This window comes from Cajanus cajan, chromosome 4, assembly GCF_000230855.2.
Source record: "Cajanus cajan strain Asha chromosome 4, NIPB_CcT2T_4, whole genome shotgun sequence".
Classification (NCBI taxonomy): Eukaryota; Viridiplantae; Streptophyta; class Magnoliopsida; order Fabales; family Fabaceae; genus Cajanus; species Cajanus cajan.
Genome location: NC_138520.1, coordinates 52591976 through 52605458, shown reverse-complemented (window position 1 = coordinate 52605458; position 13483 = coordinate 52591976). Strand labels below are relative to the sequence as shown.

The 13483-nt window shown below is 30.5% G+C and overlaps 1 protein-coding gene across 2 annotated transcripts; it reads right to left on the bottom strand.

The window, feature by feature from the left end:
• Positions 1-4188: 4188 nt before the first annotated feature.
• Positions 4189-9087, bottom strand: LOC109814283 (uncharacterized). Of its 2 annotated transcripts, none has more exons than XM_020378670.3 (4): positions 8940-9087; positions 7517-7829; positions 7050-7408; positions 4189-6369 (listed from the first exon to the last, which is right to left on the bottom strand). In XM_020378670.3, exons 2-4 carry the CDS (start codon positions 7827-7829, stop codon positions 4384-4386), a joined length of 2658 nt encoding a protein of 885 aa, XP_020234259.1. In that variant the 5' UTR covers positions 8940-9087; the 3' UTR covers positions 4189-4383. The 2 variants fall into 2 exon arrangements, with proteins under 2 accessions (XP_020234259.1, XP_020234260.1); XM_020378671.3 differs by lacking the exon at positions 8940-9087 and adding an exon at positions 8759-8920.
• Between the last annotated feature and the right edge of the window lie 4396 nt (positions 9088-13483).

Below are 13483 nucleotides of genomic sequence, written 5' to 3'. Positions count from 1 at the left end.
CTAAATTCTTCAAACTCTTCACTACGTACCTTAATCTTAGGTTTGGTTGGATTATTCTGAAATTCTCAAGCATTAGCATTTGACCCATGTACCTAGATACTTGCAAAGTTCAAGATGAAATTGGGTCTCAACTTTCATGCTCAAAAGAGATAAAAGTATAATGAGAGATAAAAGAGAGAAAATAAAGAGAGAGGAGAGAGAGATAATGAATGAGAGAAAAGAAGCCAACTTCTTTAAATTTATCAAACTTTAAAAAATTTACTTGTTTTCTATCTTCTTTATAAATAAAAAAAGTAAGTTATTTAAGAAAATTGTAGAAATTATTTTTTAAAACTCGAGTTTTCCTTTTAAGAAGAAAACTAAAAAATTGAATGAAACACTGTCTAAATATATGATTAGGCACAACAACAAGGTAAATTATTCATGTTCAATTTTGGAAGAAATAATGCTAAAATATTTAAACTCTATTCTCCCTTTGTCGAAATTAGAGTTTGCCCCAATCTTTAAAAAAAAATTATGAATATTAATTAGGCTATTAACTAAATTTTAATGAAAAATACTTTAAATTGTTGATAAATTTAATATTATCCACTACATCAATATAATGTAAAATAAAATTCTAAAGTTTTTCTTTCGTGGGTGTTTATACACATTTAATGAGATTGCCTATTTTTACGTGACAGTGAAATAAATAAATATTCACCAATAAAACTAATCATGAATGGTTAACATTAAAATACACGAATTATGTGATTTTTTTTTAAAAAAATGCATGATATTTTCAATTAGTCACATGACATTAAATTTGATCACCTATATACGATAGTATTGTTCAAATTTACTTATTTCACTTTTAAAAAAAAATGACTTTCACTAAATATGTTCCCGTATATAAGGAATGTATATAACCATTAGTGAAAGTCACATTTTATATGAGAGTTGGAGAATATATATAGTAGAGAGTAATAGTTTTCATTCTCAAGGATGCTATAAAAAGAATCAATCATGCTTGTAATTTAAATAATATTATTTGTTTTTTTACTCTTTATTTTTCAGTTTCAACCACTATAAAATGCTAACAATTCATTATTTATAATTTATTCTAATTTATAAATCTTCTTAATTATTTTTAATAAAAATAATTATCCTCAAGCATATATTTTCTTTATTAAATTATATTTTTTTTTAAAATAGATGAAACATCATATTTTTTTCTAATAATTTTTGTTATTATTTTTTCTTTAACTCTTAATTTGAAGGAAGTTTGTTATTTATTTAATGTGCACATATATTTATTAATTTTTTTTTTGTGGTTGGCCATTCTATCCATCAATCATCTAAGACTAACTTTATTATGTGTGTGAAAATTATTAATACATAGATCAAGCTTGTAAATTTAAAAAAAAATGAAAATTATTTAATATTTTATTTCGTTAATTTAAATCAAGGTATGAGATATTTCATCATGTGTGTTTGTGTGTGATTTACTTATTCTGAGAATAAATCTATACAAATTTACTCAACTCAATAACTCAAGATTGTACATCAAATTATAACAATCTAATCATTTAATTAAAAGTTATTAATATATAGATTAAGTCTACAAATTTTAAAAAATATTAAAAAATATTTAATAATTCATTTCATTAATTCAAATCAATATATAAAATATTTTATGATTATCTGTCAAATTGAATTAATAAAACAAAATATCAAATAGTTATTAAAATTTGTAAATTTGATATTTGCATTAATAATTTTTAATTTAACGGTTTATATCGTTAAAATTTAATATAAAATAAGTTATTAAGTGTAATAAGTAGATAAATTTATTCTTAGAATAAGTGAATTCCTTTTATATATATATATATATATATATATATATATATATAATGTTTTCATGAAATTTAATATTCACCGGCAATTTAACATATGAATTGATGATATGTAGAAAACTTAAGCACAATTTCATGAAAATAACCGTGCTTTGTTTTCTAGAGATGTAAAATTTTATCTTGGAAAAGAAATAATAGTCTGTTAGAACTAGAGAATACAATTTTTTTTATAAAAAAAAAACAGATGATTAATAAAAACATCCGCATATTTTTTATTTTATTTTATTGTGTAGTACATCCAGTCGTAAATCCTTATTTAAATCAAAGATAAAATCTCAATTCCTAGTTAAAAAATACAAATAAGAATCACATGTGCTAATGACTTTTTTTTTTATATATATAAATATCGCATATTTAAGTCGGACCGGTAGGTTCTTAAAAGTTTACAAAAACATGAAGCACAACAAAAAAGATCAAAAGACTTGTCAGATTGTGGCGTTGATGAGTTGGATCACGAACCTTAAACCAATTCGTTTGGATGAAGAAGTAACTAGATTAATTCAACTCATTCTACCAATTCTAAAATTGGGGGATGAATGAGTTTAAATGGGTTGAATCAAATTAAAATCAAACACTATCTATTTAACTGTGCTCGTCTCTTCTGAATAGTCAGTCTATTTAAAATGAAACCGGTATCTGTCAAAAAGAACAACATATATAATAAAGTGTGTATTCTCGTCCAACCAAGCAATTGCCAGCACAAGTAAGTGAGTATAGTGATGTTTGTTAGGTACAGTTGTGTTGTTTGGGCTATGGTCTCGTTAGCCTTTATGTTGTTGTTTTGCCTTTGGGCCTTGCATTCAAATTATTCTGTCAACCAAGAAAAAAAGGGACAAGCATGTGTATATTAGGATTAAGATACGAGAGAGAAAGAGAGAGAGAGATCATTTTTTCATTTTGACCAAATAGGGTCAGTTCATTGTATTTTCTCATCATGCCATTTCGATAACGTAGCGTAATCACTTTCTTAATTGCCAGTGAAGCTTATGCTATCAACTTATTATTCAACATGCCACTTGTAAAGTAAATCTTCTAAGCATGTCTCAAAACCATACATCCATCCTCCATTCAATCCATTTACCAATAATTTTACCTAATCTAACTATTACAAAAAAAATAATAAGTAATTAATGAACTAAATTCAATTTATTCATTTCATTAAGAATGAAAAAAAAAAATCTATATTCACAGTGTCTATGACTTATGAGTTAGATTTGTAATGAATAATAAATAGATATCCATAAGTAATGATAAGGGTTTTTTTTCCTACCCATTTATAAATTGAATAAAAGCATGTATGATAATATTAATATTTATAGATACCCACTATATAATATAATAATTTCTATTGAATTTCAATGTTAAATTAAAAGTTCTTAATGAATATATCATGTCTATAATTATTTTACATAATTTAAAAACTATACGATACTCAATTATATATATTTAAAATTAATATATAATATATTTTTATTTACATATGTTAATTTAAATTAATATAAAAATATCAAATACTATTCTTAGAAGGGTTTGGACTTTTGGTGTAAAGTTCAGCACTCTTCAGTGGTTTTCTACTTTTCTATCAAATGCTATAGCTTATAGGAGCTTCTCACCTTGTCTCATAGCTACAAAGGAGTGCTGTGAGTAGTGGCGCGGACTAGAAAGCATGATAAAATGTTGGACCAATTGTTATGTATGGGCTTCAGCCCCAAAGGAAAACATGGGCTTTTTGTAAGATACTAGCAGTTTTATAAACCTTTGAGTTCTCCCAACTAAAATAGCAAACTTCTAGCCAAGTTTCCCAAGATTCTTAGGGTTTATTTGAATAAATTTTTTCAAAAGTACTTCTGATAAGGAAAAATAGTAAGAAAAAAATTTTCATCATAAATTGAAATTAATTTATACATAATTTATCTTGTAGAAGTTCTCTACAATTAGTTCTCTAAAATCTTATTTTTAATTATACTTAAGTTAGTCTTAACTTATATAAAAAATTATTTCAAATTTTTTCCTATTTTTTTTAGAAATACTTCCAGAGAAATTTATCCATCCAAACCTGATAAAATCAATGATGATAAAATAGTTTACGACTCTACACCTTTTGTTATACTTTAGATATTACAACTGATACCCTGCTACATCTAAGTTACAAATTCACAACTTCTGAAATATCAAACATTTTACAGTATGTCATACTTATTGTAATATAGAACTTAAAATGATTTCCTTGTTTTTCATTTAGCCTTAAACCTGTTGATGTGTTCAACATTGTAAGAGATAAGAACACAAACAATAAAAACAGTGATTTCCTATTCCATTTAAAAAACAAGACTGGTCTCAGCAACATTCTCTAAAGTATCGAAAATTTCTGTACAGTATTACACCTTTAGAACATAAATTGCATGTGAGACAGAAGAAACATCACTACTTTCAAACCATCCATGATGACCTTCAAAGTTACCTTACCTAGCATAGTATACTCCACTGTTTAATTTAATCTAGTGGCTTGAAAATGTTTCACTAACTCTACAATGTCCATTTTGCGATCTCCATTCAAATGCTTTTTTTCTTTTACCAAAACTGCAGTCCCATGATCTGAACTACGACGATGCACATTTGTTTTGCCTCTTGTCCTAGCCCTGCGGCAAGGGCTGAAAGCATCTATATGTGGCAGGATATCTTTCTTTTTTGGTTTCCTCTGCACGTGCAAGAATTCATTTGCTAGAGACTCCAATGCTTTAACTGTCAGTGGTCGATTTCTTGTGCTCTGTCTCCTAGGATTTGTATTGGACTTCTGTTCCACAGAACCAACATCACAAGAGGATCTTTGTGGCTTCTCAACCACCCCATGAGTATCAGTTGACAAACATGGATCATTTGCCTTTAGGCATTGCCTGTCTTCCTCCACTGTCCCCATCGTTTCGCCATCTTTGGACTTCAATGGAACCTGGGGTATGTTGAAGGTGACTAGTGATTGTGACTCACATTTCTCAACTTTAAGACAAGAATTGCTCTTGCATTGACCAATTTCATTGAGAATGATTTCCTCATTATTCACCTCAGCACTTATATCAGATGGAGAAGTGATTAAACTTTTGTTCGGTTGATGACTAACTGGATCACAGACATTTTGGTGGGAATCTGGGAAACTCAATGACTCTGAGAATGCTGATTTTTCAGATTCCAAGCTTCCTGAGGAATTCTCAATGACACGGCTTGTCTCCGCCTTTGCACAAGCAGTCAATCTTCTCCTTTTAATGGGAAGAACCGTGTGATTACAATGACCTGATCTTGCCCTCCGACTGAATTGATGCTTTATGGTTTTCTTTTGTTGATTATCTTCAGACACACAGGTATTGTGATTTTTCTGGCTTTCTTCCATCTTGTTTGCATTATTATCTGGCTTATCGCATGCTTCTTTTTGGTTGGTAGCATCTCTGTCAGATATGCCTTTTTTAATAAGAGCATTACTAACATTCTTTTTGTCACATGTTTGCATATTAGCTTCTACCATGCTTGGTGAATCTTCATCAGAGGAGCTATCCTTACTTTCTCTCGAGAGAATAGTCATCTTAGAAGCATATTCTAATCCAACTGGAAGACATCTTAATTCTCTCACCTTCAATATTTTTCCTTCACGAAGCATACTGGTATCAATAACTGTGAACTTAGTCAACTTATGATCAATGTTTTCAGACACATCCTTGCTACGGTTTACTTTCCTGACATGGTTGGCCCCTTTATATGTAATATCAGTAGCATTTACCTCAACTTTACCCACTGATTTAACAGGTACAGATTTAAATTCCATTAAGTCAGATGGCTTCCCTTTGTTCACCATACTAGTATCAATAACCATGAATTTAATCTGATCTGTAGTGGAAGCTCGGGGCTTGAGGTAACATGGACGATGATAATCAGATTGATCATCTTTATTTGATCCCTTTTCTGGCTCTTCATCATTGCAGCTACCAACTTTAGTTTCTTCTTCAAGCTCAAGAAGATTAGGTTCAGCTACTACTTTGCTCAAGACATCACTAACAGAATCGAAGTAATGATCACCTTTCACAAGTTTTCTTCTTGAAAACTTCTTAACACCAGGAATAAGAAAAACCAGATAATCTTTGGAGTGAACATAGCCTTGATTCTTTGGTTGCTCGGAGTGCCAACCTCTTGCCAGTAAGCGGGGCCAAACAGCTTCCCAAAAGAGATCATTACTTTTGGCTTTGCTCAGTCGAAACCCTCCTGTCAAATGTTTTATTATATCACTAGGTCCAAGAGAAGACCAAGCTTTAGAAGTTGGTGCTGGAAACACCCTATTGTTCTTCCCAAGTTCCACAGCAAGGCTTGTAAGGTCTTCCTTTTCCTTTCCAATACCTACTGCTTCCACAAGCACACCAAGTCCAACAGTAGACTTAATAGATAAAATGTATTCTTCAAGAGAAGCTCTGCCTTCCACATATAACTGAGAAACCTGATTTTATAGTCAAAACCAATGTAAGACTAAAGCTCACAAATGATACAACTGTAACAACTGAAATAATCATTAGCCACCAAAGTCCGAATAATCATTGCCACATCACAATGACCTAATATTAATAATCCAATCATCTATTCCACCTTAATTACTATTGCATCTATTCTAAAAAGTTTCATAGTAAGGAAGTAATATACTTCGAAAATAGTAAAGCTTTCACTTTCCAACACCAAATGTACTAAGAGAAACAATCAAAGTATTGTTTGAAGCTCATAAACAGAATGAATTAAGTACTTCAGAAAGATATTGAATCCTTTGATATTGGTATCTTCTATTCTTCTACATGGTAAAAACAACCATAAAAAATGGACAGACAATCATTACATATAACACACCACAAAAACCAGATTACCATTGAACCAAATTATTGTTGCCCTGCCTTAGAAAAAATCATGGCACTTCAAGAAAGAATTTAAAGGAGGATATATGTAAAATTACAGGGGAAAAATAAAATTTGCAACTTACAAAGGACTATATCAGAGAGGTAAAACATTAAAATAAAATAAAAAATTGAAATCCTAGAATGCAGTGATACAGGTTAAGCCAATCATCAGACAATTGAAATATACTTGCTAGAATTCATTAAAAACAATGGAATGAGATGACCCGGTTGATACCTGCAGCAAAGTATCTCGAGATTCTTCTGAGACATGGGGAATCAAGCGAGCCAATAGTTCATGTTGCCTCTGTCCAGTTAAAAGTTTCTGTCCTACAATACATTTTCTCCCTTTTATTTTCCTGCAGTCTGACCATCTACGATATTCGTCAGATTTGTAAAACTTTCCATAGTAAAATGACATTATTTCCCCCATCCCTTTGTTTTCCAAGAATTTTTTTATCTTAATAAAATTTTTCCCAAAAATAAACAAACCAAGGAGGAAACTTTTTGCATCAGCTTCACTCCAGGAGTTATTCAATGTGCCAGGGACCAATACATAATTTTTGCTTTTCCCCACTTGACCTGATTTTTTGTCTCCTGTCATCACAGACCAAAACACAATTAGTTTTAATTCATCCTCATTGTCTGATAAATTGTTCTTTTCTAAGCTAGCTTTCTTTTCATGTTCAATTGCATATACTGTACCATCAATGTCTGCAAGATATCCAGCATGTCCACTATCCTCCACTTCATTATGCATCCATGTGACTGAGATGGGTAGACCAATTGCAAAGGAAAGTGAGTTATGGTGCATAAATTCTGAATCAGCAGGATTCATAAAATGTCGAAGCCGTTCTGATTCTTTTATCATGGAGGGGACCTCCACCTGGTATTCTTCACCAACTCGAGGATTCAACTGTGGGGCTCCGACTATGTCACTTATATCAGGCGAACCTGGAGGAGTATTAGATGAATTCTCCATGGAATCATCATTATAATTTTGCTGGATTGACTCCATCTGCCGAGAAACAGGCCAATAAATGCAATAACTATAAGCTCATGTCAAAGCTTAAGAAACATTATAAGGTAAATGTAGCTTAGGAAACATTATCATTTCAAGGAGCATTCTTCAAACTTCAAACATAGGTTACAAACTGCAACTAGGTCTAAAAGTAATGTACAGAGTTACTCACCAGCCACTAACCACAGTTATCAAAATCTTTGTTTTAAAAAACCAAACAATTATCCATGAACACAAGATTAGAGTGCAAATAACAAGATCAAATTTTGGGATTGGCCAGTAATTCGTAAAGAAACCCATCAACTAAAGCAAACTTTTTTCTGTACTTAAGAAAACCAGAACACAGACGAGCCAGAAACCACAACAATTTCTAATACAACAAAGCATCAAAATCCTCAACACGGATACCAACCTAAATCACTCACACAAAACACCTAGCCACCAAAGTGAAATTCGTCAACCACTCGAAAACCAGCATTCTTCAGTGGCGGACACAGATTCAAAACAATTACACCATTCAATTACCCATACCGTAAATGATTGGTCTGAGCCTCAGGGGGTAAAAAGTAAAATAAAAACCCTTTGAGGAAAACAATATAACCAAACAAGAAGAAGTAAACCAACCCCATTCAGATCCACACGTATGCAAGTTCATATCATAATTCATAACCAAAGCGGTGGCAGATAAATACATAACATATCAAACCGACCAAGACGTGAAACCGAGGAAGATAGAAGATACAAGACAAGTGCATTCACTTACACCAAGATTGAGTACACCCACATTACCACCACATAATACTAACAATTAATCGAAATACTAAGGACCCAAAAGAAAAAAATAAACATTTTCTTCACGATCTTGTATATGTTATTATACACACATTGAACAAGATGATATCAACCAAAGATGAACATTCGTTAACCTTAGAGTCAAATGCTAAGGGCTGAATGGGGAAGCACAGGGGAAGAAGAAAAAACAAAAAAAAAATAAAAGGGTGTTAATATCTAATATCTATATATAAATATAATAAATAAGTGTGTGCGTGTTGTTAAAGTTGAGAGCATCAAAGACGTTAACGTGAAAGAAGAAGGAAGAGAGAGAACCTGGTGGTGTTAATGAGAGTGAAGAAGGAAAGTGAAATGGCATGAACACAAACCAAATGAAATGACACTACTAACGCGACTCGCCCGAGTTGGAATGAGTGAGCGTTCACTACGTGGTTTAAAAGCAAGTGCTTCAGCCAAAATTATAAAAATAAAATAAAATTATAACTTGGAATTGGAACCAGGGTTTACTACTCCGATTTTCTTCTTTTACGCACCAGTGTCTGCGTGATCTTTTTACGGATAAATAACTAATAATTACTATACTAATAATTGTCTGAAATTCTTATGCCTACGTAAGTAATTCAGATTCTAATATTAATAGGTTGTTATAAATGGTTTAAGATTTGACTTGAATTTGTGTTTATGGTAACATGGATTTTATATTTTTAGTTATTATTAAAATTATATTTTGATGAACATATTTTATTCAAAGAGAGTTTTTATATTAGAGATAATTTCTCTTACTTTTTAGTTCGACAAGTAAAATTTTAGGTTAAATTAGATATTATTGAACTTCAATTAACCACTAAGTGATTCAGTTTGTCAAGTAAAGTCTTAGATTATATTAAACACTATTAAACTTTGATTAATCACTACATAGATAATTGTACTTGATTGAGGATATCTAACATGTCATTGACTTCTTATTTGATAATCTTAAATGTCATTCTCTGTATACCATTATGTGAATAACAAAAATTTAGATAATATTGAAAATTTATGTCTTTCTTTCCCTTTTTTTACATCATGTCTTTCATCCCTTAAAAAAAACTCTAGCATTACACATTAAATTTAAAAATATCTCGAGAATTGTTGTATTTAACATGAGTGAATTACTTATTAAAGCGATGTTATATAATAATTAGGGTGAGCATAGGCAAGGATAAACTTTGAATATGCAGATGAGTTTTTTTCTATAAAATTAATGTTTAAATTTAATTTATTGCTTATCATAAACATTTTTATAGGTCTAACTTAAACTATTATTGGGCAACCTATTTAAAAATATATTCTATATTAACAATGTCAAATAGGACAATAAATTTAATTTTAAATAAGTTAATAATTATATATTTAAATTTATGTGTGGGTTTTTTATTTAAATTTGTATTATAAAAAAATAGTTTACTTTATTATTATTAAAAATAAGAGTTTAAAATAAAAATAAAAAATAGAAGTAAGATGGACAATTCATATATACATATGTACACTAACGTTAACGTACACTTATGTACACAACCGATAATGAAAGAAGAAAATCTTATAAAAGAAAACTTTTTAAACATTCCTTATATCATTTGAAGTATTCTAAATAATCAATCATAAAGAAGAAGGAAAAAAGCAAGCACAGATGTGACTGCTAGAGTTTTTATTTTCGAAACAAGAAATGTAAAACATTTAAGTATAGTGAAAATGTTTAACATATTAAGAATTTGATATTTTTTGTATTACAAATTTGTTTATTTAATTATATTATTAATAATGTAATATGTATATTATTTTTATAATATCAAATAGATAAATAAGCCAACCTATCAAGTCTAATAGACTTTTTTATAAGTTTAAATCTAATTTTTTAAATAAATAGATTTTTTTTTAAATCTAAACTTGACATTTTTATTATATAAATCAAGACAAACCAAACCTTAAACAAGTCAAATCATAATTTCATGTTTAAGAAACAAGTCAAATCATAATTTCATGTTTAAGACTTCAAGTCTTGAATTGTTTCACTTCTAATAATAAAAATAAATATTTAGATTGTATTTTTTTTTATAAAAAGAAAGGAAGAAAACTTTCAATCATTTTTCACATTAGGTTAAAAATATTTTGAAAATTAACCGAAAAGTTAGTTGAAAGTCCAACAACCTTTTTTATTTATTTTTATTTTTTTATAAGAGAAAGTTGAAAGTTATCATTTTTTTTTACCAATTTTGTAAGGTTTCATCTTAGACAAATTTAGTTGGCTGAGAGGTAAGTAAAGTATAACACCTCAATTTTTCTATTAAAATTATATTTTTGTTAATTATTAATTATTGTATTTTGTTATAAATATTTTAGTTAGTTTTGATAATTACTTTAATTATTTTATACTTATATGAATATATTATAAAGTTTTATTATTAAATAATTTATTTATTTATTTTTTAGGGAAGGAATTGGTAACTTGGGTTAAATGTTTTAACTGTTGGGTTAAGTTTTAAAAAGGGAGTTTTTTTATCAGTTTTCATTTTATACTCTTTCCATTTTTCTTTATGCTTGTGCATTTCAAACTTGCGAGAATTAGAGCTTGTAGGAGAACACCCTAGAGAACCACGTTCATCTTCTAGCGCTCATCAAGGTAAAAGAAGGGAGTGGGTAGACTCATTCTGAACGTAAAATGTATGTTAGGTAGTGGGATTGACTCCTAATCATATTTCTATTGTATATTTATATGTGAAGAGTTTTCCCAAAAATGTGTTTTTGTCTTCTTTGTTGCTCTTTGGTGCTCTAATTGATGTTATGTAGTTGTTTATGACTCTAATTTCATGATTTAGTCTATAATTGTGTATTATGGATTGTCCATGGGTTCCTTAAGAACCCTAGGGGATGTGATGGCTATTGTGTGAGTACTTAGGAAGAATATGTAATTAATGTGTGCATTGTTTGCCTTTCAGAATGTTTAACATGCCTTTTAGTGCACTTTTACTAATTGAATTGTAATTTGGATGATTGTTGCATGATGTATGTAATTTGTGTTTTCTACAAAATTGCTAATACAACGTCGAGTGCCACCTTGGGCACGTTAGAGGTAGTCAAGGTAAAGAGAAAATATTGCTCTTAGGGTCGTTCACACTGGTCGTGGATGACAACCCTTGTTGGGTGTGGAAGCTCTAGGAGCTTCCTTGTGGTGCTTCCATTGGGTGTGACCATGGTCACATCGAGTGCACATTTCAACTTGAGAGCAATAAGGCTCTTAGGAAGACTTGCATTGGGCACACCTTGAGTTCTGCCAAGCGTTATGCTATAGATTATATTTCCTCCTTGTGATTCTTGAACCATAAAGATATGTTGCCATTATGTTCCTTGTTATACCAATTGATATAGTTGAGTTGTTAATGCATGGTTGAGAACAATTGATAAATGATAGGATATGCTAATGTCATATATCCTTGCATAAAGTCTTATTAGACATGCATCATTTGCATAACTGTTTTCGAAGGGCACGATATGAAATACATGGCCAAAGAAGATCCCCTTATGTAAAAGCTTGGGTATCAATCCTTGAGGACAACTGGGTTTGTGAAACCCTGGTTCCACCCATTGTGTACTTTAGGTAGAGCTTTCACAACTCCATTGTCCTAACTAAACCCTAGTAGTATATCCTCTTAGTGAGAGTGCGTTGAGGGTGTGACCCTACATGTACTCCTAGGTTACTTTGTGTGTTGCTTGAGGTAATGCAACATGTGATTATTTTGATTGAAAATCCTCATGCATGATTACTTGTAGTCTATGTCCATTGCATAGCGCATGTGAATGAATTTATTGTATTGACTTGTTTTAGTTATGTGAAATCATTTTGTGATACCAATCAAATTGTGTTTTGTTATGTTCTAGATAATTGCATCATGTTTTCAATTATTTCTATGATTATTTCTTTGTATTATTGTTTGTGTTCATCTATCCAATTGCATTCTATGTCGTGAGTTAAAGTGAGATATTTCTTACTTTCCTTGTTTTGTGTTGTTTCTGTGACACCCTTGCTACCCCCAACACATGTACTATGATAATGTAAATAGTTAAAGAAATAATTTTTTCAACGTTGGTAAAAGGGTTCACATAAAACTTTCATAACTGTTCTTCAATATACAAAATAATTGAAAATAAAACTTGGAAAATAAAACCTAAGAGTTTACAAATTGTTTTCAAAATAATAAGTACAACTACAAATACATATAAAAATCCATGTCCTAGAAATTCTCTGCCCCAATATCACAATATCAGAGCACACCCACAACTCAACTATTGGCATTCTAGATGCCATTCATAGCTAGATCTTCCTCACCTAAAACTTCCACAAATTGCATGGTGAGAAAAAAAATATTTATATGTAAAACACACAAGGAAACGTCATGGCATAATCTCATCATAATTCATTACATAATATATTTACAACCATTTCTATATATCATAATTCTATCAATCATACATCATCTTTACATCACAATTATCAATCACACAAATCCATCACATCAAATAATTTGTACTATGTTAAGCTCAAGCCACCCCTGTAGCATCTTGTGCCCAAGGTCGTTCCACACCAACATAAGTATTAATTTCTACACACAAATCTTGTAATTAACACTATGTCGTGCTCATGCCACCTCTGTAGCATCTCTTGCCCAAGGTCGGGCCACACCAACATACGTGTTAATTTCCTTACACGTCTCACACTATGTCATGCTCACACCACCCCTATAGCTTCTCAGAGTTGTGCCACGCTGACATAACTGTGAGGATATCCATAATCACATCACATTCAATTCATACCAATTTCCACA